This window comes from Falco rusticolus, chromosome 1 (assembly GCF_015220075.1).
Source record: "Falco rusticolus isolate bFalRus1 chromosome 1, bFalRus1.pri, whole genome shotgun sequence".
Taxonomy (NCBI): domain Eukaryota; kingdom Metazoa; phylum Chordata; class Aves; order Falconiformes; family Falconidae; genus Falco; species Falco rusticolus.
The window spans coordinates 22,003,272-22,029,235 of NC_051187.1; the positions used below are offsets into that span (position 1 = coordinate 22,003,272).

Consider the following 25,964-nt stretch of genomic DNA (forward strand, 5'->3'; position numbering starts at 1 on the left):
TTCTGGGGAAAAAAAAAAAAAGGGCACTTGTTCTCACTAGCAGACTTTCTATTTTCTTTTTCAGTTCCTAGGTATGGCTTACACTACACAAACTCCCAGATTATCCAATATTTCTTTCAAAAGTGGTTTGCTGCAAGAATCACTCATCTTCATAATTAACACTATTCCCGTATTACAAGAAAAACAACGGGCAGATGCTTCAAAATAAGGCAGGTGGAAATGGAAAAACTGGGGCGGGGGGGGGGGGCGGGGGGGCGGGATTGAACAGGGCAGGTACCTGTTGAACGTGCTGCAAATCTGCTGAGCCTTTTTAAAGTTTAAGTTTAAAACCAGAGGAGGCTCCTGGGCAGCTGTAGCATCGCATGGCACCTGTGGCGACGTGCCGCGAGAAACGGCCACGCCATCGCGAAGGTACCAGAGAAGCCTCTTCTACTTAGTGTAATCGATTCGCAGGCATTAGGGCAGCGACAGCGTCCACATCTCTGCAGTTCAAAAGCGTCATTATGCAAGATACAAAAAAACTGGATGGATCAAAGAAGAGGCAGGCAGAGCCCTCCTTCCCTAAGCTGGCTCACCGGCTTTGTAAACTGTCTTTTTGTGGTCAAGTTGAGGGTAAAAGCTCCACCATGTGGGAGAAGCTCAGCACTAGCCCAGGTGAACGCAGGGTTTACTCTCTGGTGGATCCACAGAGCATCGCCCTCGCCAGCACCACGCAACAGCCCAACCGCCGCGGCATCACAGCCAAGGCATTCCGGCCACGCGGAGACCTGGAGAAGGCTCCTGCGGCTCAAAAGCTATGAACACCCCATGCTATTTGTTCATTAAATGGCACTGCAGTGGGTACCCCCGCAGCATTAATACCTGTCAATTACAAGAAGGAGGTAGCTCAGAGTAGCTCCTATGCCTTTGTGTTGTGAAAGAGTAACTTTTTCCAGGACCATGAATAATACTTGGTGCTCTATGACTGAAAACAGTGAATAATCGCAAAAAAAAAAAAAAAAAAGGAACTGTTCCATGTTACAGTGAAGGGACAGCCTGCCAAAACAAACATATTATGGCTGCAAAGGAAAGTAATGTGTCTGTAATTTTAAACTCTGTCCACTTTAGTAGTTCAACAAGTTTTTCTCTCAGCCAAACAACCCAAGTGGTAACATACAGCACAAAAACTGCACGGACCGACCGGTAACATGTATGTGTGCAGTGGTGGGGAGCAGCAGACAAGTCAAATAAAAAAATTCCCATCAAATCCCATGATAAATCTATCTTCAAAGCCCAATACAGTTATGCTACACAATATGCAATTAAATATATCTATCTATCTATCTATATATCTTAACAGGAATACTATCAAGTCTTTTATTCTGACAAGTAGTCCCATAATTCATCAGCAAGCCAAAAAAAGGAAAAGAAAATACATTGACTGAGCACAATATTACAAATAATATTACAAAACACTGACAAGGTCTCAGGATGGCATTTACACCAACAAGAGGGAGGAAGCATCAGAGCCTGCCTCAGAGCAACCCATTTTGAAAGCATACCTTGCAAGAAAATAATTGGGGAAAATATCTTTCCTTTCAGAATTTAAACATATTCACGACAAGTTTTTTTAAAAACAAGAGCCTAATCAGCATACAGGGACTGGGGTTTCAGCAGCGACTACTGATTTTGCAGGTGCTTTTCAGTAGCCCTGTTTGAGCAGCCACTCTGTTTATCTAGTTGATTAAGCACGTGTGGGGAAAAACAGGCAGCGCTGGCTGCCAGGGCGTGCATTCCGCAGCCGTGCATTCGGCAGATGTGCATTCGGCAGCCGTGCATGTCAAACACGCTGCCTCACGTTGCCCAGCTCCAGGCAACTGGGAACTGACTCAAACCGAAGGCTGACCACCTCCCACCCTTGCTCCTTCAGCACACAAGCGGGACCATCAGGTGGGAGCCCAAGGGCCGCTGTGGGCAGCAAAAGTCACGAGACAGCACAACACAGAACGGTAATTCCTAAAAGGACACACTTGCCCTCCGCCAGCAACCCCACGAACACAGCACAACGAAGCGGTGCGCGTGATCTGTTTTTAAGAAGGTGGCTAACAAAGATGTGGTAGACTGCACCCTGAAGGGGACAGCCAGGAGGAAGGCACCCAAGACCCCTGCCCAGGCCCCCCAGCCCCAGCCTGGGGCACGCAGCAGGTCACCCCCAGCTCCCCAGCACAGCCCCCGCCTGGCGCTTGGTGCCACCATGTCCCCCAGGCCAGGGCTGCCACCCAGGGAGCGCTGCCAAGCCACAGCGGGCAGCTGCGGGTGACTCCCCAGCCCAGGGCGGGATACAACCCCCCAGCCAGTGTGGGATACAACCCCGAGACCTGCTTGGCTCGATCCAGACACCGGCACCCAGTGCTCGCTCCCCCACCGCACGTGGGGCTCTCCAGGCTGCCAGGAGGTTGCCCGCGGACGATGGGACCCAGCTGTGAACAAGCCACCAAGAGTCGGTCACACGTGGCCAAGGGGTTGGCAGCCAAAAAGCCCTGCTTGGTGTGCGGAGCCACTGAGGTTCCCGGGCAGATCGGGACAGATTCAGAACGTTTGGAGAAGCCGACGAGAGTTTTCAACGCTGACATGACAAGCTGGCCAGGTGCCACCAACAGCAACGGCGGCTGGGGGATTGCACAGCACGGGCGAGCTGGGGGTGCGGAGGGGAGGCAGCCCAGCACCACACCACCGCTGAGCCCCCCCCAAGCCCCCCGACATGCCGAGTGGTGGCCAGCTACCCCTGCACAAAGCCACCCCAAACCAGCCCTCCCTTTCAAACCTTGTTCCTAGAGCCTGACCCAGGCGCTAAGTAGGTTGATTTCCAAGTTTTTCATATCCAGTTGGATATTCAGCAGCCTGGGTGGGAAGACGGGGAGGAGGGATAAAAATCAGCCTCTGTCATCGCTACCGAGAGCCAACTGGTGTACCCACGTAGCCAGTTGGCACTAGCCAGCCATATCTCCATTAATCTGAATTTATGCTAATTCTGTCACTCATCATTACCCGTCAGTCACTGCTGAACCAGCTCTCTGGGAAACACCCCAGTTAAGCTCTATCCTTACCAAGGAAGGATGAAAATAAATTTTAAGGACTCTTTTTTTTCTTAAATAAGGCTGAAACAGAACTTAAGTTCTTGAGGCGGGTAGAAAAGCACTGTATGAATGAACGTATCATGCGAGCACTAGCTCTTCCAGGGACAAGCCATCTTTTCAACACTAAGTTAAACATTTTTAAATGCCCATAAGCTAGGGCTGATCTTACCAAACATATTGCTCCCAACCTGCCTGTTGCAAGACTCGCCTACTCCTAGTGTCAAGCCACCTCAGCTGACCAAACCAGGACCAATGTTAACTTTGAGCTGGGTCGCACTCCCAGCTCAAATCAGCTAATGGCACTGCATCATCCACGTACGCTTTAGGTGTCTTTGTTTTCAAAGTGCAAAAGATCATTTGACAAAAGCTTTCACAAAGTCACACTCAATTTTAGATTCCCTTTAACCTCCACATGCCTCCCGTGAGTTCCTTCAAGGCATGAGTGCCCAACTGCCCCCACCGTAACACATCGCCTTCCACAACATCCCACCCACCCTTAACACTTTTTACCTGACCAACAAGGAACACTTATGTACCACTTTACTCTTGGTGTGCTTACAAACATGGAGAGTCAACAACTCATCAACAAAGGCAGAACTACCCTGCTCCAAAGCTGCTGACAAATGGGCCAGACCTCTCGTGACCAGCAGAAAGGCCTTCTCCTGCCTCATTCCAGAGCTGGTGGTGATGGACCTGCTTCATCGTAAGGGTACTACTCGTCAGACTTTCCTTCCCATTTAGTAAAACCTGAACTCCTCTGTGTTAAAAATATAACTTTTATCAAGAACGTTAACTGAAGCATTGATGAAACTTATGGGGAAAAAGCCTGCAAAACATAAACCATTTACATGTACAAAAAACCTGTGCGACTATTTGGATAAAATGCTAATGCCTCCATGCAAATGGACTAGGAAGCATTCAGAGATGCATAAATCTATTTTATGTCTCATCTCAGGAATTATCATTATGTCAGTATCTGCAGTGGAGCTGAAATGAACTCAAGAGACGCACAATGTGTCGAAGTCACCGGCAGTACTTCCTATCGCAGTGAAATATTCGTTTCAGGTTTGACATCTAAATACTGACTTACACTGATCACGCATAACTGTCAGATGTCTGATGATCCCAGAACAAGGCAATATATCCATAATCCTTCATGTCAGCGGCCCATAAGTTTTGGATTCAAAATACCAAGTGCTAGGGCATATTTTATTTATATGCTCAATGGCTATAGCGCATAATCTTGTCATTGTTCAAACTGCTTAATCCGTCTCAGCATTTAAAATTAAGTTGAAAAGAACCACTAGTGCTTTTAACTGTCCTTAAATTACATTAATTGCGTTGTTAAGCACTTTAACAACCTTATGAAGGAACCTAACTAAATCACTGCTCAAAAGTAAGTCTATAACTTCCACGCACAGAACGGAGCTGTCGATATCCCCCAACTGCAGAACGAGGATCTCCCACACACCAGCCGATCAGAAGCAAATCACAGCAGAGGCTACTTTTACTATTTGCCCAGGCAATGAGCTATGTCAACACCAGCCACTGTAGCACCAACATACTGTATGCATGGAGAAGCACGGAGAGCACCGAAGTTATGCTGTCATGATTCTATTTACGCCCTGTCCTGCGAGCAGGCAACCGATGTCATACGCCTGCATACAACAGAAACAAATTCACAACCTAGAAATTTCTGCTGGCGAGGGATCAACAGGCTGTAATGAGTACTGAAAACAAACTAGCCAGCCTTTAGCCAGAGCTCACTCATCTCTGCTTGAACTATTACACTCGGCTGAAACTTCGCCGCTTCAGCTGCAAAGATGTCATTGCCAGCGTCAGCAACAAACCCCCGCAAAGCCAGGGTCGGTGACCAGTATTCTTCAGATTTTTAGACCTACAAATTCCCTTTCTGGCATCTGCTTTCCACATCTCGTGTAACTGAAGAATACGTACAGGTGTGGTGGTCAAACAGCTTGACAGAAATATTCTTGTGCATTATAAATAAGCATGCCTGTACCGACACGCAGAACACTCGAACTTGCACAAAACGGCAGCATTTTGCTGACAATCCTTATAGCAACAACAGGCAGAAGTTGAACTAAATACAGTTCGGATCATTTTAAGAATAGCAGTTATACATCCAGAGATACCTGATATACCCAGAGGAAACAATGGAACGAAATAAAGAAATGTGAAGGTTTCAAGCCATCTGTATATATCTGTACCGGGTATCAAACCATCTGCATTATATTCTTAGATCAGCTAAAGCAAACCACTGGCACCAGTGCCAAGCTTGGCAACAGAGATGATTTGGACCGCCACCAACGAGGATGAGCTACCATGCCTTTTAGAATAAATTTTGTAGCAAACACCAAAAGGGTTGATCAACACAGATTATCACAGCTACAACAAGCCAACTAGTTTAAAAAACAGTATCTGCCATCCCACAGGATTTGATTTTATACTCGCACGGTAACACTCTATGCCTAAAAAAAGAAATTAAAACTTCTTGCTATCCCTGTCCCACAGGGAAATGGCTCAAACCGCTCCCAAGGGTTTTGTACAGCGGGACGAAGCTCCTGCACATGGTGCCACCGAGCCCAGTGCCTCGCACCAGCTTGTGCATCCAGGTGGACCAAAACGCAGCAGCGCACGGGTGACGTGGGCAGCCAGGCGACCAACTGAAGCCTCAGTAGCATTTTGTGAGGCACACGTGCCTCCTGGGAAGGTCTCCCAGTCTGCTGTGGGACAAGGCTTGGCTTCCTTCATCTCCGGCACAGAAGAGGCCAGCAGCACCAGGCGACCCACGCTCCTTTACTCTGCTCCGACTCCAGCCTCCATCATTCCGCAGCACCCTGCTTCTCCCGGGAAATTCCATCTATCCTTTGAAGTCTAGCCTAAATTTCAAAGGCAAAAATACCAAAATATCCTTGAGGATAAAGGTGCTGATGTAAAGAACATTGACTAACCCCAGTAATTTTATTTTCATATTTTAAAAGGGCCCAAAAATAACTATTCACCACCTTTTCCTCTGCTTGAGATTCTGAGAACAACCCGCCTACCAAAAAGTCTTATTCTCTTAGCGCTAAGGATTTTGCATGGGTGGAACTCTTTAGCTAAAAGTGATGATAAATAACACCTCCTCAATCCTGCAATCCCCAGAAACAGTTTACAAGAATTAATATACTAAGTTGATTTGCAATGTCGAACAAGAACGCCCCAGCCCTCTGAGGTCCACCCGAACTAGGCCAGGTGAGGCATCGAGATGGAGGTAGCACAACACAAACCTCAACCCTCTCACTTATCTTCTATCCTCTGTACCTTCGCTGTCACAAAGAGTGCATACCCCCTCCATATGTTTCATGCCTGCAGAATTCCCAAACGTAGCATAACGTCACCACAACAGAACGTACCGGCAAGTCACCCATCACCCATCACCCCCCCGACAGCTTCGCAGGACCCTCCACGATCCTGGGAAGTACAAGATCAGCCCCAAGCTGAAGGTACAAACCTGTGATGCCAGATATATTTTTTTTTTCAGTATTCACACAGCACTTAGGTGTTAAATCAGCAACATTAAGAGCGTTTGTTCAACCTTTTGTACGGTTTATACACAAACCATGTGAACTGATAAAAAACAGTGTCTAGAAGCAGCAAGAACTTTCCTGCACGTTCTTCCCCACTATAAACCTGCCATACCAAGAAGAGGCCCTCACATACCTCCCATCTGTGAAATAGGTAGAACATAATTTATTTTCAAAAACTTATGCACTTAATGCAGAGCACCTTCTGAAGTCTCAAATTAAAGGTATTGAAAAACAGCAGAATAATCTCCTTTCCCCAATAAAACATATTCGCACTTTAAACTATGCATATTGTTTAACTCTGTTAGGAATCCTATTATGAGAAACTTATTTTATGAGTCTGCCAAAAAGGATGGTTACCAGAAGCGTAATCACAGTAAGCAATAAAGGCTGACATGGAGTATATTTCTAAGCAATTATAGCAGGTGTTTTAAAGGCATAAAGCTACAGAGTTATAAATCTATTTAGACTCACAGACATGGAAAAAGTAAAAGGCTACCAGAAGGTTCAAACCCTCACAGCAGCTGAATATTGTTCCCCTTCCCCTGCAGACTGCAGCAGCTACGCAGCCATCCGCTATCAATTTCTGCAAGTCAAAAGAATACAATATTAAGCACTGAGGTACAACGACCGTTGAAAAATGAATGAGGAGCCTTCAAAGGAGGATGCAGCACAGATAGATAGATATATATATGTATATATATGCTACAGAGTTCAGAAAAATACTGCCACTTCAGGATTGCTAGAACTGTTTTAAAAATACCCTTTTCAATCTAATGAAGTCGAGTTGCATGTAATATCTCAGACTGGATGAAGACATTTTAAATCAAGAGTCCGATATGGGGGAGCGTCTATCAAAAGTAAAGCACTCTGGAAGTACAGCACTGTGGATGTGACAAGTCCTGTTCAGCCCTTACAAAAACTTGTACACGAAACCTCTCTGCAACACAGAACTGGTGGAAGAAATTCAGGGAGAGCTGACTTGCCAATGTAACACGTAACTTTACAGAACAATTGCCAGTTATCAAAATTGCATAAGCCAAGAGACAACACCAGCTATAAATATGACTACCAGCTATTCCACACAACCCAAAAGCGTCCTGCCAAGCCCTCCTTCATGTTCTCTCTCACACAGACAAAGGCCTCAAAGCCATGGGACATCTGCCAGGGAAACAAATGAAGTTAAAAAACCAGAAGAACATGAACATGTACTAACCTAAACTTGCGTGTTCTTTCTTCCCAATTCCTCCCCCAACACCTCCCCCTACAAAGAAGTCGTCTCAGTTTACTGTACTCTTTTTCCTTCTCCCAACCAGTCTTAACTCTTGGACCCATGTTTTAAAGTTTCCCTACCTTTGAAAAAATAATGTTCAGCTCTTAAATGTTTTGCCAGATCTGGACCACACCCTGCCCTCTCCCAAAATCTTGGTTGTTTGTCTCCTATTGCACATAATCAATTATAGCACTTTCAGGTTTGTATTTTGCATGGTGGGAGCTGATCCAGAAAGGAGATTGTGCTTGTGTGAGCTTGTGTGTTTACACAAACATACACACACACACACGCCTTTAGAGCATTGTTTTGTTTCTACTGAACTTTAAGGGATTTTCCTGAAACCGAGTTTTTCACTTGTAAGCAGATAGCACTCGATAGAACAAAAGTATCTGAAAAAATTCCACTTACCGGGTCATGCTAATCACTTAAAACATGAAAAGAAAAAGCAAAATCTCTGTCATTCTATCACCGTAAGAACTGGGTATCAATCGTAAGCGGTAACTATGGAAAAACGCACAGACACCCAGCAGGAATCTTCAGTTCCACTATACGTTTCGCTCGCCCCGTTCTGATACCCGGATTCAGTGTCAGCCACCAGCTCTGACGTTTGACAAAAAAGGGACAGGGCAGATTGCCCACCAGCCGCATCATGTGCTGCCAAGTGAGAAATACAAGCTTGGAAACAGTCTCGAGATTCCAGCCAGGACAGCGAGGCTGGAAGCATCACACAAGTGACATAACGAAGCATGGTGGGGAGAGGCTGCAGGGGACGTGGGAAGTTATTGCATGAAATAACTCCGTCAGGCATGCAAAGGAGCTGTTTTCAGTACTGAGCAAGACAACTTCATCATTTAGGATTACCAAGAAATAACTGCAGTTTTCTTCCTTCTGATTTTTCCTTTTTTTTTCCACTAAGCCTGACTGCAAAATCCCCTGAACTACCTGAACCTGAGTTTTCCAACATCGTTTTACTTTCCTGTGAGAGTCCTGCTCCTAATTTTTCTTTATCAGCTACTGCAAAGCAACAGCCATCAGCTCTCACCCAGGATCACCCTGAGCCTAGTTCACAACTTAGGACTCCTACAACACTTAAAAAGAAAGTTTACATCCTATGAAAGACCAGAATCATCTTGTTAATTTGTTCGTTAGCTAGCATAACAGTGTGAACACCACATGTAGACAACTAGTCCATTTATCTTCAGTTTTCAGAAGACAGACATTTTATCAGCACATCTGTTAACACCTCCCTTCAGAAAATACATTTCACCTGCCAGCAAACAAACAGCGAAATAATGTGTCATATCTGGAAAACGAGGGAAAGAGAGAATCAGGATTAGCTTCAGAGTGCTGTAAAAAAATAACAATCATCAAATGCTGGAACAGGCGATGCTTCAGCCCTGCGCCCGCAATCTTGCGCTTACTTTTGTTACTCTGCAATACCTACGCGCGCCGTCATGTTACACAGAGATTCTCCCCAGTGCTGCTGTTGAATAACCAAAGAAACATGGTGGTGACAAACCCGGCTTGCGAGGGGGATGGCTGGTGGGAAAGAAGGCATCTCACACAGGCTGTGCTACAGCCGGATGATCCCAAAAGGCAAGTCAGCTACAAGGTGGGAAAGGAAACCAGAGCACCCAGCGGAGGTGGCGCTCCTTGTCCAAACCCTTCTCGAGTCAAGCAGCACCCCTGCGACCGACTTTACCCGCTCATGTAAATGACAAGGAAAAAAAATGCAACATTCTGTTATCTTTCTGTTTAACTTTACATTGCAGCTGCTAGGCGGGTTCTCCGTTTCAAATGCAGGAGCACAGGAGAAGGAACTTTGACCAGCAAACTACACAGGAGCACTTTGGAGTGAGGCTTCCAAGATGCTGAAAACATTTTTAGTGAAGTCCATAAACTGTAGTTCTAATTAAGGATTAAATTTGGAGACTAAACACCTCTTTATTTGAGGGCAGGGAGGCTTAAATCTTTTTGTATTAATGCTAAGCTATATCATCCGATATTTTTGCTGTGACCAACCTATAAAACCTGTCAGCTTCACTCAGTTTACACAGGGCTCTAATTATGTTTAACTAGAATCTGAATGATCTAATTACTTAACATCTTACAGCACAAACTACTGAGGACATCTGGTTGAGCAACTGGCAAAGGAGTCAGAGAAATAAAATGACTGTTCTGTACCCTGCTCAGGACCCCTGCAAACAGCTCTCCCACCAGACAGGCTCATTTTTCCATCCCACCTGAAGGTTCTGCCAACGGGAAAGCAGCACTGGGAGAACAAATCATCCACCGGTTCAAAGAGAGTAGCTGGGTGAAGAAAAACTCTGAGTGCCACAGGTAGGATGCCGGGACTTTGAAGAAGTTTTTCATCTGGCTTTGTTCTTCGTCAGGTGGAAACCCAGATTGTTCTCTTGCATCTCTGGGGTCTTTCTCCCAGGCTTCTTCAGAAGCTGAGAAATGGAGGATCGTCACAAGCTCTGAAATGCTAAAACTGATGTTCAGGTTGGCTACATCGGTGCCAGAAGGATGCCCCTGCACCTGCAAGCCTTGAAAGATTTTAAAACTTTTTAACCATTGCAATGGTGTAAGGGAGCAGATTTTAGCCAAACCAGGGAAAACCACTGGGGCACCGTTAGGTCAGTCATACTGGGAGCACTAAGGTTAAACTGGAAAGAAGCTGTGTGAGCTGAAGGATGGGGCTTGGCCATGCAGCACTTGGCTTAAATGGTTTCCGTAAGGTCAGTCTTGGTCAGCCTTTCCCCCGGCCTGGCTGTGGGCCAGGGTTGAACCATGCTACACACCCCCAAGGGCTCTTCAAAGAAAAAGGTGCCCGAAACACTGGGAACTGCTGCCGTGCCCCGTACCATGTGGCCGTGCCCCCTTTTGATCTCCTCTCCCTGCACCCACCACACGCCATACCCAACAGCTTACCCTGATACGGTCAAAGGAGAAATGAAACCTAAAGGTTCGGGTTAAAAACCCAGTTAAAGCTACCGTTTTCCGTCTCTCTTCTTCCTTCCCGAACAGATGGAAACCAGCAATAACCATCTGCGTAAAGCGGCAGTAACTGTAAAGCACAGTAATTCCACAAAAATACACTAACGAGGTCAGTTAAGTGTTTCTCTTAATTGTCTATTGCCCGTGACCTTTTTCAAAGATTGCAGATGAAAAACAAAACCAAAACAACTTGTGAAAGATCCTTTGGCACCTTTGACAGCAGCAGGGTTTGATCCTGCATGGTGGGGAAATGCCAGTTTGGGAATAACGTTCTGCCTTCCCAGATTGCCCCCCCCCCCCCCCCGTGCCGGAGCACCCCTCGCTCCCCTGGGCAGAACGAGGTAGACCATCCAGCCGCCCTCTTCCACCCCAAAACGTGGTTCAAGCCCTGAACCAGCAGTAAAACTAAACCATTCCGGTACATGCGATGCAGCAAATGTTTTGGAATCCTTCATGATCAAAGCTACTCTATTAATAAACTTATATTTTTATATTCCTTGCAGCTGAAAAATCCAATTAAAACATTACAGTGACCTTTTAGCAGGGAACTAACTACTGTCACCGGGAGGATGAAGTATCAGAAGACACCCTAAGCAGGGTTCCAGCAAAAATGGCACAGATACTGAAAGATACTGTTACAGTTGTTATACTTCAGTCACCGGGGTGGTAAAGGATGGCCTAATTCAATAGGAAGATCTGAGAAGCTTTTATTAGGTCTCCAAACTAGTGTAACTGACAGTTAAACAAACAAAGTGTCATGCCTTAAGTCAGCATTTAGAAGGTAAATTTATAATGAAGAGCTGACAATCAAGAAGCCGTACAAAGAGGCTGCTGCCAACCGACAACTTTAACAAAAAAAAAAAAAAAAGAACAAACCCTAGCTGTAGAATGAAAATTTCTTACCACTGAAATTAACTTCACAATTGGTTGGTAAAATTATTATAGCAAATAAATAGGGCGTAAAAACACCGTGATATATGACTACATTTTGCTGTGACATATCTAGAAGCAAACAAGATAAAGAGCAGTGAATGCCCAAAAACAATAGAAGTAGGTGTGTTTTTTTTTCAAACTAGGCATGCCTGCTAGCTTACCAGCTTCCACTTAATCTGTCTGTACAAAACCAAAGTTCACTTTGAAAATGAAAAATAACACACGTACCCAACATTTCCTGACACCGGGAGCTTACACATTTGTTCAGGCACTCCAGAAGAAAGCCTGCAGCGCCAAACGCCTGCCTGCCGTCACCTTTCACCAGCAAGGGTCCCGCATGGCATCGGGAGCTGCAGGACTGTGGGACCGGAGCACAGACAGCACCTTTTAGGACATCGGGAGAACTTGCACTGCCATGAGCAAGCAGCGCCCAGCGCCCACTGTACCCCCAAACTAACTTTTTAGCTCTCGCAGTAAAGTTAATTTTCAAAAAGGTGGCACGTATGTATGCTCTGGAGCATAGCGACCACTTTCTAAGATCCTGAAAACAAACTGAACTACTACATTCTTCTTCTAATCCTAGTTAAAGTAGGTTTTCACAGTTCCAATTTTAGACTTCAAGTTCTATTTACAGGTCAGAAAATCCCAGATAGTGACATTAATCAAGTTTTACTTAGCTTGGCACATTAAAGAAGGAACTATTCTCAGGATATGCCAGAATGTCTCAGATACTAACAGATTTTTATTTGCTATCTAAAACAAGCTGATCATGGCACAGTGTGTGCACCCTTTTAATCATCCGTGCTGTATTTAAAATACCACCCCAAGAAAAAAAAAATAAAAAATAAAAACCAAAACCCACACAGTTCTAGTATCACAAGTTGATGGCATGGAGCACAGCAAAGGGCTCAGGAAGAGAGAAACGGGTATCGGAAGTGGCACAGGAGCCAGCAGCTTTGCAGTACAGCTTTCCCATCATGGCACTGACCAAAGCTCTGCCTGCACATCCCTAAAAAGCCTGAAAACAGCTCCTCCTCGCGAGCACAGAAACGGCGAACGAGGTTCTACACATAAAACCCAGAGCATGGCTTTGTGAGACAATTTGACTTGATTCAAATCCTGATCTTAAAAAAAAAAAAAAAAAAAAGGGAAACAATCTCCAGTCCTGCAGGGGTTAAGGACTGTCAGTAACGCAGCACCCACGGGGTCTCGCAGGATCAGAAAACTTTCTTGGTTAGGAAAACACAGAAAATAAATTCTCACAGCCCGATTCTTCCCTCCTGACTGTCGCACCTAACACTTCTTGCCTCCTGTGCAGCAAGAGCACAGCAGCCCCCCGAGTTTACCCCACCAAGCCACAAGTATCAACTCACTTTTGAAAGGAATGAAAAAACCATATTCTGTGTTCAAGCAGTAACTGTGAGTATAAAGTACATTTACTTGAGAATATGGGCAGGGTGTTGTGAACGGCAGTGGAGAGGTGAGCTGAAGACACAACATTTAGCACACTGCCCTTTTCCAAAGAATTTCGATAGCACAACTCCATGCCAAAGAAAACGTGTAGAAACCTATAAGCAAAAGAAAACTAGAGCTCCTGAAACAGACAGGACAGAGCTGGAAGAAGGGAACAGACAGGACAGAGCTGGAAGAAGGGAAGGGAGGACCGACTGGTGTAGTCACAACTTTTTTCTTTTCTATTTTTTTAAGTCTATGAAACACTTCTTGCACTCACAGAAAAAAAACTCAGGTTACAATGGCGTAAGCAACTCGGCACAGAGGTCCCTCCACAGAAAATCAGTTGCAAGACTTCAGTGGCTCCTTGTTTGTAAATGTTTAATATTATCCCATCTCCACAATTAATATTAGAAAAGCAGCTATGCTCATACCAGACATACCAAACCAAAGTTAAGTACTATCAAAATTAACACATGCATGCAGCAGAAAAATAGATACGTAGTTTGCTGACAAAATTAACATTATCATATTTCAGCTCATAGACAAAGGGTACGTTTTATTTATGCCTGAAAATGAAGCAGACATCTTTAAGTGATAAGATGATACAAATTTACTTTGACATGCACATGCAATAAAATGTGTAAATACCCAATAAAAATAAGATGAAAAATAATTACAGACAAAACACAAGTATAAATGTTATTGAGCTATTCTGACAACATTTGTATTACACATCAATGAAACAACAAAAAAAAGAATTAAGTTGATTAGAAACATGAGATAAAGGAAGAAACTGAGAAGCCGCTGGACTAGCACGCAGAGATTCATCTCTATTCATAACTTAACCGTGAGCCGGGTTAGAAAAGGCAGCTCCTTCCCACCCAAGCTCAGAAGACTACGACTACGCATGTGTTGAAAATTAAGCACATGCAATAATGCTTACTGGGTCAGGGCCCTTGTGTTGTGCTAAACAGGGATAAAGCTTATTCACCTTTGCAAAGTTCACCGAGCTGAGCACACCAGACCTGCTCACAGCGCTGGTGGGCAGGAGCGGTGACGGAGCAGCACCTCTCCAGCCTCATAGCTATTCAGGAGGCAAACCCATGCAGAATGAGTAGGCGATCAATATTTCTGATGGCACAAGTAGACATCTAAATCATAACCTCTAACCCCGCTGACAGTTTTAGCAGGCTATCGATGCTTAAGACTAAAAAACTTGAAGAATTTGAATGGAAGCTGCTGTATGAAAAAGTTTCAAGCCACACCATCATACATCTTGGGTGAATAAAGAACCTCAGCCTGCAGGTCTAACACCTTACATAAAATCTGCACTGAACATATGCCTCTCCTTCGCCATTCGGGGGGCTTGCACGCTGCCATGCACAGTCCTTACAGCCTGGATAAAAGCCCTGCTGGCCACTGAGGATCCTCCTCCACCTGGAGCGCAGAGGCCAGCCCGTCCTGAAGCAGGGAGCTGGTTCAAACCTACCGCTGCAGCTAGCTCAGGACTACGATGCAACCACAAACTGCTGAGTATGCAATCCAACACTCCTATCGCTGGGTGCCTATAATGTAAATGGGAAGCAACCTTTAATGTACAGAGAAATCTGAAGGGAAACCTGATAAATCGCACGTCTTGCCTTCAAACAGTACCCCACGGAGGTATATTTTAAAAGTAAGAGTGTGTGCATGTACGAGTAACCCCAGACCATAACTTTTTCACCATTTGCAGGGAACTTTTTCTGCCAGTGATGTGGTACCAACCATCACCAGGACACTCAACCGCTCAGCTCTTTTCCCATGTTCATTTCTGTGGACACGGCTTCCAGCAACAAGCCTGAAAAGTACCTACAAATCAACAGTAGCATATCCTCCACTTAATCCATTTAAAAACAAAGCTAACAAAGGTGTAGAAAATGGAGCAACTAAGTCTTATTTATCCACCATACAGAGCTAAGTAGTAGCAAAAAGGAACAGTAAGTGCTAACTCACAATCTTGTATCTCAAAGTGCTCTCAAAGAGGGGTTGGAAGCGCTATCAGTGTTTCCCAGATGGAGAAGCAAACCAGCAGAGGCCAAGCAGACCCGTGGCAGAGCTGAGAACAGGCATGCTTCAACTGCTAACCACACAACTCAAATTCCCAACTTACTTCAAAGTTACTACTACCTAGCCACTGTCGCTCAAACGGCATCCGAACCAATGAAAGGCTCCGTACACCCATTCCAGTCCCCCTCAGCATGACTGCCCCAAGTAAGGGCTCACAATATATATGGATTTTTGATGGGCTGATGCGTACCAGCTGAAGCTTACCATTTGGGAAAGAGAAACCTTTTGTTTTCCTTAAAATAGTGGATCAGCAACTCCATGCAACCTCAAATACCTAGTAGAGATACCAGAGGGAGCAGGAGGCGTAAGACCTAACCCATCAAACCTCCACTGCATGTCACCATCTGCAGCATTACCTTTTAGCTTTACAGTTTAGTTTCTATAGGAATAAGCCAGGGCATTCCCATGCAAAACATACAACCCCTTTGCACCTAAGATGTATCTAGTCTGAGCCTTTGGGAAGCCTTTGAAGGAAGACAAAAGCTATTAAACTGCCTTGACCACCACCTCCTTTTTTTAAAGTAAGAACCATGAGAATGCTTCTACTACTCATAATACCTGAAAATACCATCCCAGTGGTTAAAAGGCTAAGAGGGACATAAACCCTATTTGTCACAGGGCAACATTACAAATCCATCAGCATACTCTGAAGTCATACCATCACCCCAGTATCTCACGTGCAAATCTTACCAGGATGCTTCCACACGAACAGCTGGGTGATAAACCCCAGGCTAGCCTTTCATAGGGTCAGCGAGCGCAGGTGAGCTGGACCTGACTGCAACGCTACAGCCAGGCATTTACTGGGAGACCCTCCGTACTGCCCAGCTGCACTGCCGAATATTTATATAAATTCTAAAATAAGCTCTCCTCTTCTCCCAACTGCACTAAGAGTTTCATTTCCAAGTCCTGGGCTTATGCTCACTTCTTAACTCCTTCCTTTCTTCACCACTTCCCCCTCACCCACCCAGTGCTTTAAACAGCATCATTTCCCCTACTCCACTTTTTTTTTTTTTTTTTTTTTAATTTTACTTCCCCGCAACGTTACTGCCCACAGCTTGTCACATGTGAGTCTCAGACAGAAACCGCCAGTTTGCAGCGAGGAGAGACCGCTACAACGTAAGCATCACAAAAGATTCAGGTGCCCTGTATGCACGCACCCCCAAACCCATAAAAGCAATCCCACAGCGACACGGTAACGCAGCAGCACAGGAGCATCATGTCTCCATAGCCCAAGGGATCCTACAGGACGCGAGCAGAGTTAGACCACTAATGTTTGGTCTCACCTACACACTCATGTGCAATGGCTCACCCGACCACCGGCCAAACACAACATCCCTGCATCCAGCAAAACCAGGGCTCTGGCCCCGCTGGCCATCGTCCAGCTGTTCACCAAGGCTTTAGCCTAAATTCCCACACTATTCACAGAAATCTCACCCTGGCACGGCCAGATGCTGCCACCTCCAAGCTTGCCTACCCACTAAAGGTACGGTTCCACACCCATGATAGGAACAACATAGGAACAACAGGATCTGCTCAGCTCTAATGTTATGGACTCCTCTGAAAAAGCCTCGGAGACACGGCCTTCATCCTTACACGCCGCTAAAACCTCGCAGCCAGGAACACAAAGATACGAGGGGAGTTTAAAGGCATCTCAATACAGCAGCTTAAGCATTTCTGTGCACCTGCTTCAGAACTTTTCAGAGGAAGGGTGAGCTCTACCTCTGCTCTCCCCGGGCAGGTCAAGCACCACCCCAGCTCCGGCTCCCCTCCTTCCCCCATGTGAAACGCCAGCCCGGCTCCAGCCCTGGCAGAAACTTCCTTATTACCCCAACTGCCAACAAAAGGCATTAAATTATCACAAGGCAAGAAAGCGAGCGAACCGCCAGCAAGGCAAAAAGCTGTTAGATAAAACGTGAGTCTGAAAGGCTCCAACTTCAACCCTACGGCTGCGCAGAGCCATCCCCTGGCTTCAGCAACCTCCTGGCGAAAAATGCCTTTACTCATGCTATACTAAAGGCACATAGCTAAATGCTAAGGCACAGAAGTGACCAAGTAACAGCGTAGTAAGAACTGCTCTACCTTGCTAGAGTCAAAACAGAAGCATGATCAGGGAACCACGGTCAATCAAACAAATTCCTTACTGCCTTCCTGGGAATGCCAGCACTGCTTGACAATGGGGGAGAGCACTGCTACACCCCACCAACCTACACCCAACGTCTGCACGCTCCATGTCTGATCTTAATAAAACCCTTCTGCTGTTAACATTCAGCTATCTGTCTGGATTTCCACGTTCTCTGCAACCCGAACAATGTAATATACTGTATCTTCTTCATTATAACTAACAATAAAAGCAGAAATTACTTCTTTGCCTTGTCAAACCAGAAACAACCAGGCTAAGAACATATATGTCACAAAAGGAGTAAGATTCACCTTATCTTTACTAATTTAAAAACATTAACTATTCTGATCGTGCAGTTCTCTCTATCTTTCCTGGTAAATCCAACATCACACCTACAATCTCACATTTGAGCACTCTTGTACAAATCTCTTTGTCCTAGACTCCCTGCCCTCTGCTATCGATCCCGTCTCAGCTTTCCCCCCCTCGGCTTCACATCTGCCCCCCTACTCCTTCATGCAATGCTGGAACACCATCACTGTATTCTCTGCGCAGAAAACATCATATTTTCAACACCTCACTCCTGAAGGATATAGGCAACAGCCAAACACAAAGATAAGCAAAGCGTAAAACGTAAAGAACACGTGCAAGAGAAACCTGAATGTAAAAGGTGGGAACTTATTACCCTGCTTATATAAGAAGGGCCACAAGTCCATGGGTGCTGCCTGCCTGGCGACTTAAAAAATACTAAGCATCTATATATGTTATCTGTTCTTTATCCAATAAATAAACTGCCTTTATTTTCAGCCTCAATGTGATCAAACTGAAACTCTGGATTATGCATTTTTCTACATCCACTTTTTGCATTACAAATCAGCCTGCAAATAAAGAGTAATTGTTCACATGGAATTTTAGATTGCATGTAATTTCTTCTATAGCAAACGTTTCACCCATTACTTACTTGGTATTGTTACATGCAGCCAAGCAGTGCAATCTTTTTTCAAAAAAACCCCAACCATTACCATTTTCCAGATCCTCGCTACTGCATTTCTCAATGCATTATCCAATTAACCACAAACTTGGCATAAAAGTAGAGTGATTGAAACACGCACTAATTCTGCCATGTTCAGATGGGCATTACTTCATTTACGGAAAGAGGGCTAGAAATGTTTTCAGAAATCTCTTTCCAAGGAACAGGAGGACTCAAGGAACAAGATTCAAGGAATCCTGTGAAAGCCAAATTCTCCACCCATCAAGGGCCCTTCTAGGTCACGCGTGTTGGACGTTCAGGGCCACCACAAACAGCCAAAGCCTTCCTGCAGCAGGGAAGCACGGCTCCCACAGTATATTGGCAGCGGTGCCCTGGCTTTCACATCCCTCTCAGCTCTCCGCATTGCATCTTCCTGCAGAACTACCGAGCTGCTTTTACTACACGTCTCTGCTCAGGTGGGGGGCAGCAGGAACATATTTAGAGTAGCTAGAGACTCTTTTCTTGATATACATTTAACTACCATGATAAATAGTAAAGCACTGCCTACTTCTAGGCAGAAACTACAAGTTCTACAGTAACCTGCAAAGATAAACAGAATTAAACACTAAGATGTGATGGCTAATTCGTTTCTGGTGAAGCATGTTACCTCCCTCACTTAAAGCACATCAACTGGTGTTCTGGTACAATCAGATCTAACTAGAAGATGCCAACAACTCCACCTGTTTCTAATTCAATAATAGAAGTGCTTCCGTATTCAAATGCTGCTCGTTACTACTTATTTTTTCCAGATTTTGTTACAAATTTTGTAATGTTTTAAGATCAATGGTTTACCTTAAACGATTAGTCACAGCATGCACAGAACTAATACTCCATGCTTACTTTAATCCCATATGATGCAATACCAGGACGAGATTTTAAAAAAAACAGAAATGCGTGAGCAAGATTTGGCTTGAGATTTTCATCCCCCAGCTCGACAGTAACAAGTTACACCGCTCTGCTCAAAGTAAGAAACAGTACTTTTTACCCGTGCATCTGCCTGTCCTAAAAAGCTACAACGACATTTTGAGACTTTCATTTACTGTCAAAATTCTTCAATAGTTTGTGAAGTTCCCAAATGGTATTATAACCTCTTCCACTCACCCTGCAGATTCGACCTAGACTCCAGACTCAAGCTAAACTTACTCATGCGACACTGCTGGGCAAAAAGGTACGGCAGGACAAACTGCCTCCTCTGACACGGATACATACACACACCCCCAGGAACATTAAGCAAGATCCTAAAGAGAACTGCATGCCATCCCCACGGGAATGTGCCGCCCGTTTTCCTGCTCTCCAGCAGAGGGTTGGTTTGTGATGGAGGTGATGATGACACCAAAAAAACGACAAACTCAAAAGGGGCCGGCAGCAGCAGGTTACCTTGACGCTGCTGCACGCCAACCTGATTCAGATCACCCAACTGCTTCCAAACAAGAGACGCAGCAGCTCTAACTCGAGGGCAACAACATTTCTCCAGTGATTTAATTTGCATTTATCGCCACAATATTCACCATTTGCAAGGATCTGTTTTCTCCGCGCACTGCAACTCCCTCGCCATCAGTTACTAGACATGGGTCCGTCTTCAGCCACGTGGCCAACCGATGCAGAAACGCCACGCTAATTCCACCGTTTCTTTAGGAAACGTAACTAAGAGAAAAGGGTTAAGTTTTCGTCTGCGTGCCTTTCAGGGACAGTCTCAAGTGAAGATCCACGTTTGATACCTGCAGGAAACTGCCATTTTTGCATCTCGTATTCCATTTGTGAACAGACCTTTTTGTTCTTTAATCCGAGTTCTGAATTATTTAATTTCTGCCTCCAACTCTTGAAATCTCTCTTCCTATAAACAAGAGGTTATTTAGTGAGAGGAAAGAAATAATTTAAGGAGTCAGACCCTAAAGTGTTTCTGGCACTGTTTTTAATTAATATTGATACAAACTTGAGAAACCTCCCGCTTAATATGACAAGGCAGGTCAGAGCTCATCAACAGTTAAATGTCTTCTTCTAACAGAACGTAGAAGAGGAAGTTGCGAGCAGACAGGGCGCATGTCGCTCGCTGCGGGGCTGCACAGCCTCAGCTCCTTACAACTTTCTGGTGCAGGAAAACTTCAGCTTTAAAGGCATCGAGACCCAGAGCTACGGGAGTGGGAGTTTACAGGGCACAGATGCAACAGCGTTAAGCATAAATCCCTCAGGTTTTTGTCCTGGAATAGGGTTAAAGGAAGCGCAAGTGAAAGCATTTTTATTTTCTGGAATTCCACGCTCGAAATACGTTAGTACAAATGACAGGGGAAGGAGGGAGGTATGGACAGTTCTGTAAGACTGAACTTCATACTCACTAAGGATAGTTTTTATAGCATATTGCTTCATCTGCAAGTGGGAGTAAATATTACACTACCTCTTCATGCAGATGGGTGGATTAAAAAAAATAAAAAGCTAATTTGAAACAAATTAACTATTCTGCATATGGATGAAGGTACTCTCTACCTCTCTGGTCACTCCAGGACTCTGCACAAACCGTGTGCAAAGTTAATAAACTCTGCGCTGCGTACAGATCGCCCAGTGAACCTGCCAAAAGGTGAACAGCCTCAATCCGCAACATGTATAAATAATTGCAAGTCCTCAAAAGCAGGTAATGAATATTGTTCAAACAGCTCTAAGCTAGCGTTACCAGAATGCTTCAAAGGAGAACCTACAAGCTGTTCAAGTCTGACTGTCACATTCAGTCTGCAAAAACGAGATTAAGGTTTGCACAGCGATACTCCACAACAGGTTTTACAGTATGCACAGAAATTAAATTATGATAAAAGTGAGCTATTTTTTACTAAAAACAGAATAGAACGATCTATCAAAATGCCATTTGGCTGCGTTCATTACATTTTAGAATTTAATTTACATGATAGATACTTTAACGTAATATGTTTTAATCAATAAGCATTTCTTGAAGGCTTTATTTTTACAGGTAATATTTCGCCTTCTTTACCATTAAATGTAACGCCACGGCAGTGACGTTGGGAGCGTTTATTTTCCTATGCTAAGCAAGCACAACCACACAGCCACAGAGGCAAAAGCAAAAGTCCCCAATTAAAGATGTCAGACCTTGTTTAACTACATCTTAATTTAATCCCTTTTATTTTATACAATGCTACATCTGGATCTCATTTTCCGTATTCCTGTAGGTATTCTGGGTCACTATTAAGAACCCTTTCAAGTTAGCAAAGTTCAGCCAAGTCTACCTTAATCCAAAGCCTTTAAGAGAAACAATAAAACACGAGGAGGGGGGTGGAAAGAGGGAAAAGCCTGAACCGAAACGCTACTTTACCCCACCTCCCACCGCACCTGAAAGTCAGAAGGGACCAGCCTCCTACTACAGGTCCTACGTAGCTCTTCCCCTTTCGGGGGCTGCGGGGCTGGGGTTTTTTGTTGGGTTTTCGGATGTCGGTTTTGCAGCAGCGCTCCCGCTAGCTCAGCCCCGTCGAGGGGAGGGTCCCCCGGGTCCCGCTCCCCGGCTCTGTGTGTGTCGTCCCCCCCCCCGCGCCCGCCCTCACCTCCAGCGGGGCTGCGGCTCTGCCCAGCATCGGCGCGCCGTGCCCGCCGCCGAGGGGGCCGGGGTGGGCAGCCGCCGGCTTTCGAGCCAATTTATTTAAACGGGAGGCACCGGAGGGTTCGGAGAGGCAGGGCAGCGCCTTCCTGCACCAATCAACTGGGAGAAACACGCGTGTTGCAATCCCATTCAGCGGCGGGAGCAGCACCAATTCATCGTTTGACAGACACCCCCCCCACCCCCGACCCCGATCTATACCCCGGCAATTCTGTTAAGCAGCGGCCCCGCTCCGCGCACGCACCCCAGGGCCGAGGGGGAGCCGGGGGGCGCTGGCTGCCGGGCGCTTTCCCTCGGGGGACGCGGCACTCGCGGGCGGTTGGGAGCCAGCGCAGCATCAACGTTCCGCGCATCTGTCAGACCGGGCGGCGGGAGGCTGCAGCCCGCGGTTATGTAAGCGCGCCCCGCCGCCGCGGGGGTGCCCCGCCGCCCGCCCGCCCTGCCCCGCCGCCCCCCGGCCCGCGCCCCCGCTGCCCTCCGCGCCCCCCACCCCCGCGCCGGCCGCTCGCCCCCTTCCCGCCCCGCGGGACCCCGCCGCGGCCCCGTCCCTCGCCCCCCCACCCCCCCAGCGCGGCGCTGTGCCGGCGGGCCGCGGCGCTCGGAGGGCGGCGGGCCGGAGCCCCCTGCCCGGCGGCGGCGGAGGGCCGGCACCCCGCGGCGAGGCGAGGCGGCGGCGGCGGCCGGGCAGCGGCGGGGGAAGCGCCCGCCTGGCCGGCACCACAGCGCCCCCAGCCCCCGCCGCTCCGCGCCTGCACGCCGAGCCCGGCCGGCTCCCTGCGCCCCCACACAAAGTCCCAGCACTCGGTAAACTTTCCCCGGCTCCCGGCGAGAAAAGGCGGCGGGGAAGCGGCGGCGGCGGGAAGGGGCAGGCGGGGGGGAGGCGGCGGGCGGGCGGGGGAAGAGGAGCGGCCGCCGGCAGCCCCGCCGCCGCCCGCCGCCCCGCCGCCCCGCACGGCCCCGGCCGCCGGGGGGGGAACGGGAAGCGGGGAAGAGAGCAGCCCGGGACGGAGCGGGCGAAGCGGCGACGGCCCCGGCAGCGCCGGCTCCGGCGCCATCTTGGGCTGATCGATGAATTGAACAAAGAGGATCAATTTCCGATGGGGCCGGTGATCAGTGGCGGGGGGGGGGGCGGAGGGAGCGGAGCGCCGCGGCCGGGCGGAGCGGGGGGTTCCCTTTAGGCGGCGCGGGCCGGCAGCGGGAGGAGGAGGGGGAGGCCGGGCCCGAGGGAAGGCGGAGAAGGGAAGGGGGGGGGGGGTCCGGCGGCGCGGCCCGGCCGGTGCGGCGAGCGGGGGAGCCTGACCTGCAGCTGCTGTAAATCAAAGCGCTTCCAATATTGAAACATCGATCCCACATTGGCCGCCATCTTGAGACATATTGAGACAGAGTGAGCGGCTGATAGAGAGAGAGGGGCTGGAGTTCAGGAGCCGGGAGGGAGGGGGAGGGAGGGAGGGAGGGAGGGAGGGAGCCAGCCGGGAGGGGGGAGGAGGGGCGGGGGGGCAAGGCGGAGGGAGGCGGGCGGGGAGCGCCCAAATCCCGGCCTGGAGCCCGCGCCCGCCCGGAACACGGACTCAACCCGGCCGCTCGCGGGGGGGCGGGGGGGGCGCCGCGCCCGCGCGTTCACAGGGTGGTCGCTCACACCCCACCCCCCGCCACGCACCCACGCACACACACACCCCCCGCACCCCGCGCTGCCCGCCCGGGGGGCCCGCGGGGGGACCTGCCAGCGGGGCGGGGCGGGCAGCGCGGGGTCCGACCGAGCCTGGCGGCGCCAGGCAACGCGGCGGCGGGGGGGGGGCTCCGGGGGGCTCCGCGGGGCAGCGCGGCGGCGGGAGGGGGGGCTCCGCGGGGATGCGCGGTGGCGCGGGGGGGGCTCCGAGGGGCTCCGCGTGGCAGCACGGCGGCGGGGGGGGGAGCTCCGCGGCCATGCGCGGCGGCGGGGGGGGCTCCGCGGGGACGCGCGGCGGGGGGGGGGGCGCTCCGCGTGGACGCCCGGCGGCGCGGGGGCGGCTCCGCGGGGCACCACGGCGGCGGCGGCACTGCCCGCGGTCGGAGCCCCCGGCGTGGGGCACGGATGCCCCCCGGCGCGGAGCCCCCCCCCCGCTGGCCGCGGCCCCCCCAAGCGGTGCACGGAGCTCCCCCCCCCCCCCACCGTCGGTGCGCGGAGCCCCGCGGTGCGGCGCAGTTAATGGCAGGCTGTCACCCTGGGGGAGCCGGCGGTCTGAAATGAGTTTGGGGGAACAACAATGAGCAAGTTCACCGGGGGCTGCCCGCGCCCCGGCCCGGGCGGGTCCGGCTGCAGCGAGGGCCGGTGTAAGTGTGGCCGGGCACTTACTCACAGGGCAGTGCCGCTGCCTCCGAGGGGCCGGCTGGCACCAAGGTTGGGAAATCAGCTCATAGCTCCGCGCAGGATATCCATAGAAACGGAGATTAAAAGGATGAAATAAACTTATCTTGTTCTAAACAATAATGTTGCTATAAATACGAGCATTTTTCCTTGTTCCCTTCCTGAAAAGCGCAGAACATTTTACCCGGCTCATCTCTTAACAAAACAAACCACACCAGCGCTCTGCAAATAGGTTACCCCCCCCCCCCCCCCCCCCCCAAAGCATTCCTTGTTTTCCCTGGGAAATAGGCAAAACCACGGTCCGTACTTGTCCCCTTTGAAATCAATAAGCTGCGCGGTATTTTTCCAAATACGGCTGCTTTCACTGTTTTGCACTTCATCTGTAAAAGGGAAATAAATCTTCCTCCGGGTAAGTGAGTGAGTGTAGATTTTTTTTGCCTCAAATTGTATTCGATCATCAAGTGAATTTAGTGCTCGCTCAAGTCAGCGGGTTGACTACTTGAAAATGGCTCTGTCTATTTTTTGAGAAGTTACAGCAGAGACGGCGGCGGAGCAATTGCTACAGATTATTTCCCAATCTGCTGCTGTCCTCGTTTGGAGGAGCACTATCATTTCAGCCTCCATTTCCACTTTTTGCTGAGGCTGCTGCTTACAAAGATACTAATTGCGATGGCGGGTTTTATGTTAATGGATTCCACCTCACGATCAGCCCGACAACTACAGACCTTCAAATTGTTAGTTGGCCGTACTGGGAACAAAACCAATGGCACCGGGTTGTGAAAATGTCGGGCCTCCACCTGGGGAGCTGGACTGGGCGCTCGGCGAGGTTGAAATCCCAGGCACATGGGGCTGGACCGAGGGGTGCCGTTTGGGAAGGACACCCCTTTTCCTCCAGCAGTGCCATGCTCCCAAGGAGGGTGGCTTTGCCAGGATGCTGGCTGCGTGGCGGTGGCTGGGATGACAGTGGGGAGGTGTGGGGTGCCCGGCCAGGGTCCCCCCTGCTCCGGTGAGAGGGTGCTGCTGAGTGACAGCCGTCTGCAGGGATGGAGCTGCGCGAGCCTCCAAATTCTGACTAACAACGTAACCGGTTTGGTAGCTCTAAAATAGGATTTTAATCCTGGGAAGCATCATTTCACATTCCAGTGATCTAATCAAAATCCTTTCCTCTAATCTCTCCATGGTCCCCCCTTTCTAGATGAAAGAGGCTGGAGTTCCTGTCTTCACCCTTTCTCCGCTGCCTCCCTGTTCTACCAGTCTGTTCTGTGTCCAGGCAACTGCAAAAAGACATTTCAAAGACTCCTGCCGTGCCATGTAGATGTTTTCTCTTGTTAGTTTGGACTGCAGGTGTGTAAGCCTTGAGGATGAAGTATCGTGGTGCTGTTTTAGGTTCGAGGCGTACAGTCATAGCA

At 48.3% G+C, this 25,964-nt stretch overlaps 1 protein-coding gene and 1 long non-coding RNA gene across 8 annotated transcripts in view; both read right to left on the reverse strand.

Annotated features, from left to right (window-relative positions):
* Nucleotides 1–23,661, reverse strand: part of CUX1 (cut like homeobox 1) — a 281,213-nt gene extending 257,552 nt beyond the window's left edge. For all 7 annotated transcript variants that reach the window (XM_037375047.1, XM_037375045.1, XM_037375048.1 and 4 more), the window contains exon 1: nucleotides 23,512–23,661. In XM_037375047.1, coding sequence (XP_037230944.1) covers nucleotides 23,512–23,574 — 63 coding nt within the window. In that variant the 5' untranslated portion in view covers nucleotides 23,575–23,661. The remainder of the gene's footprint in view (nucleotides 1–23,511) is intronic.
* On the reverse strand, nucleotides 20,078–22,100 carry LOC119142279. The gene is made up of 2 exons (XR_005102210.1): nucleotides 21,950–22,100; nucleotides 20,078–20,450 (listed from the first exon to the last, which is right to left on the reverse strand). It is a non-coding gene; the product is annotated as an uncharacterized LOC119142279 (long non-coding RNA).
* Nucleotides 23,662–25,964: the final 2,303 nt, after the last annotated feature.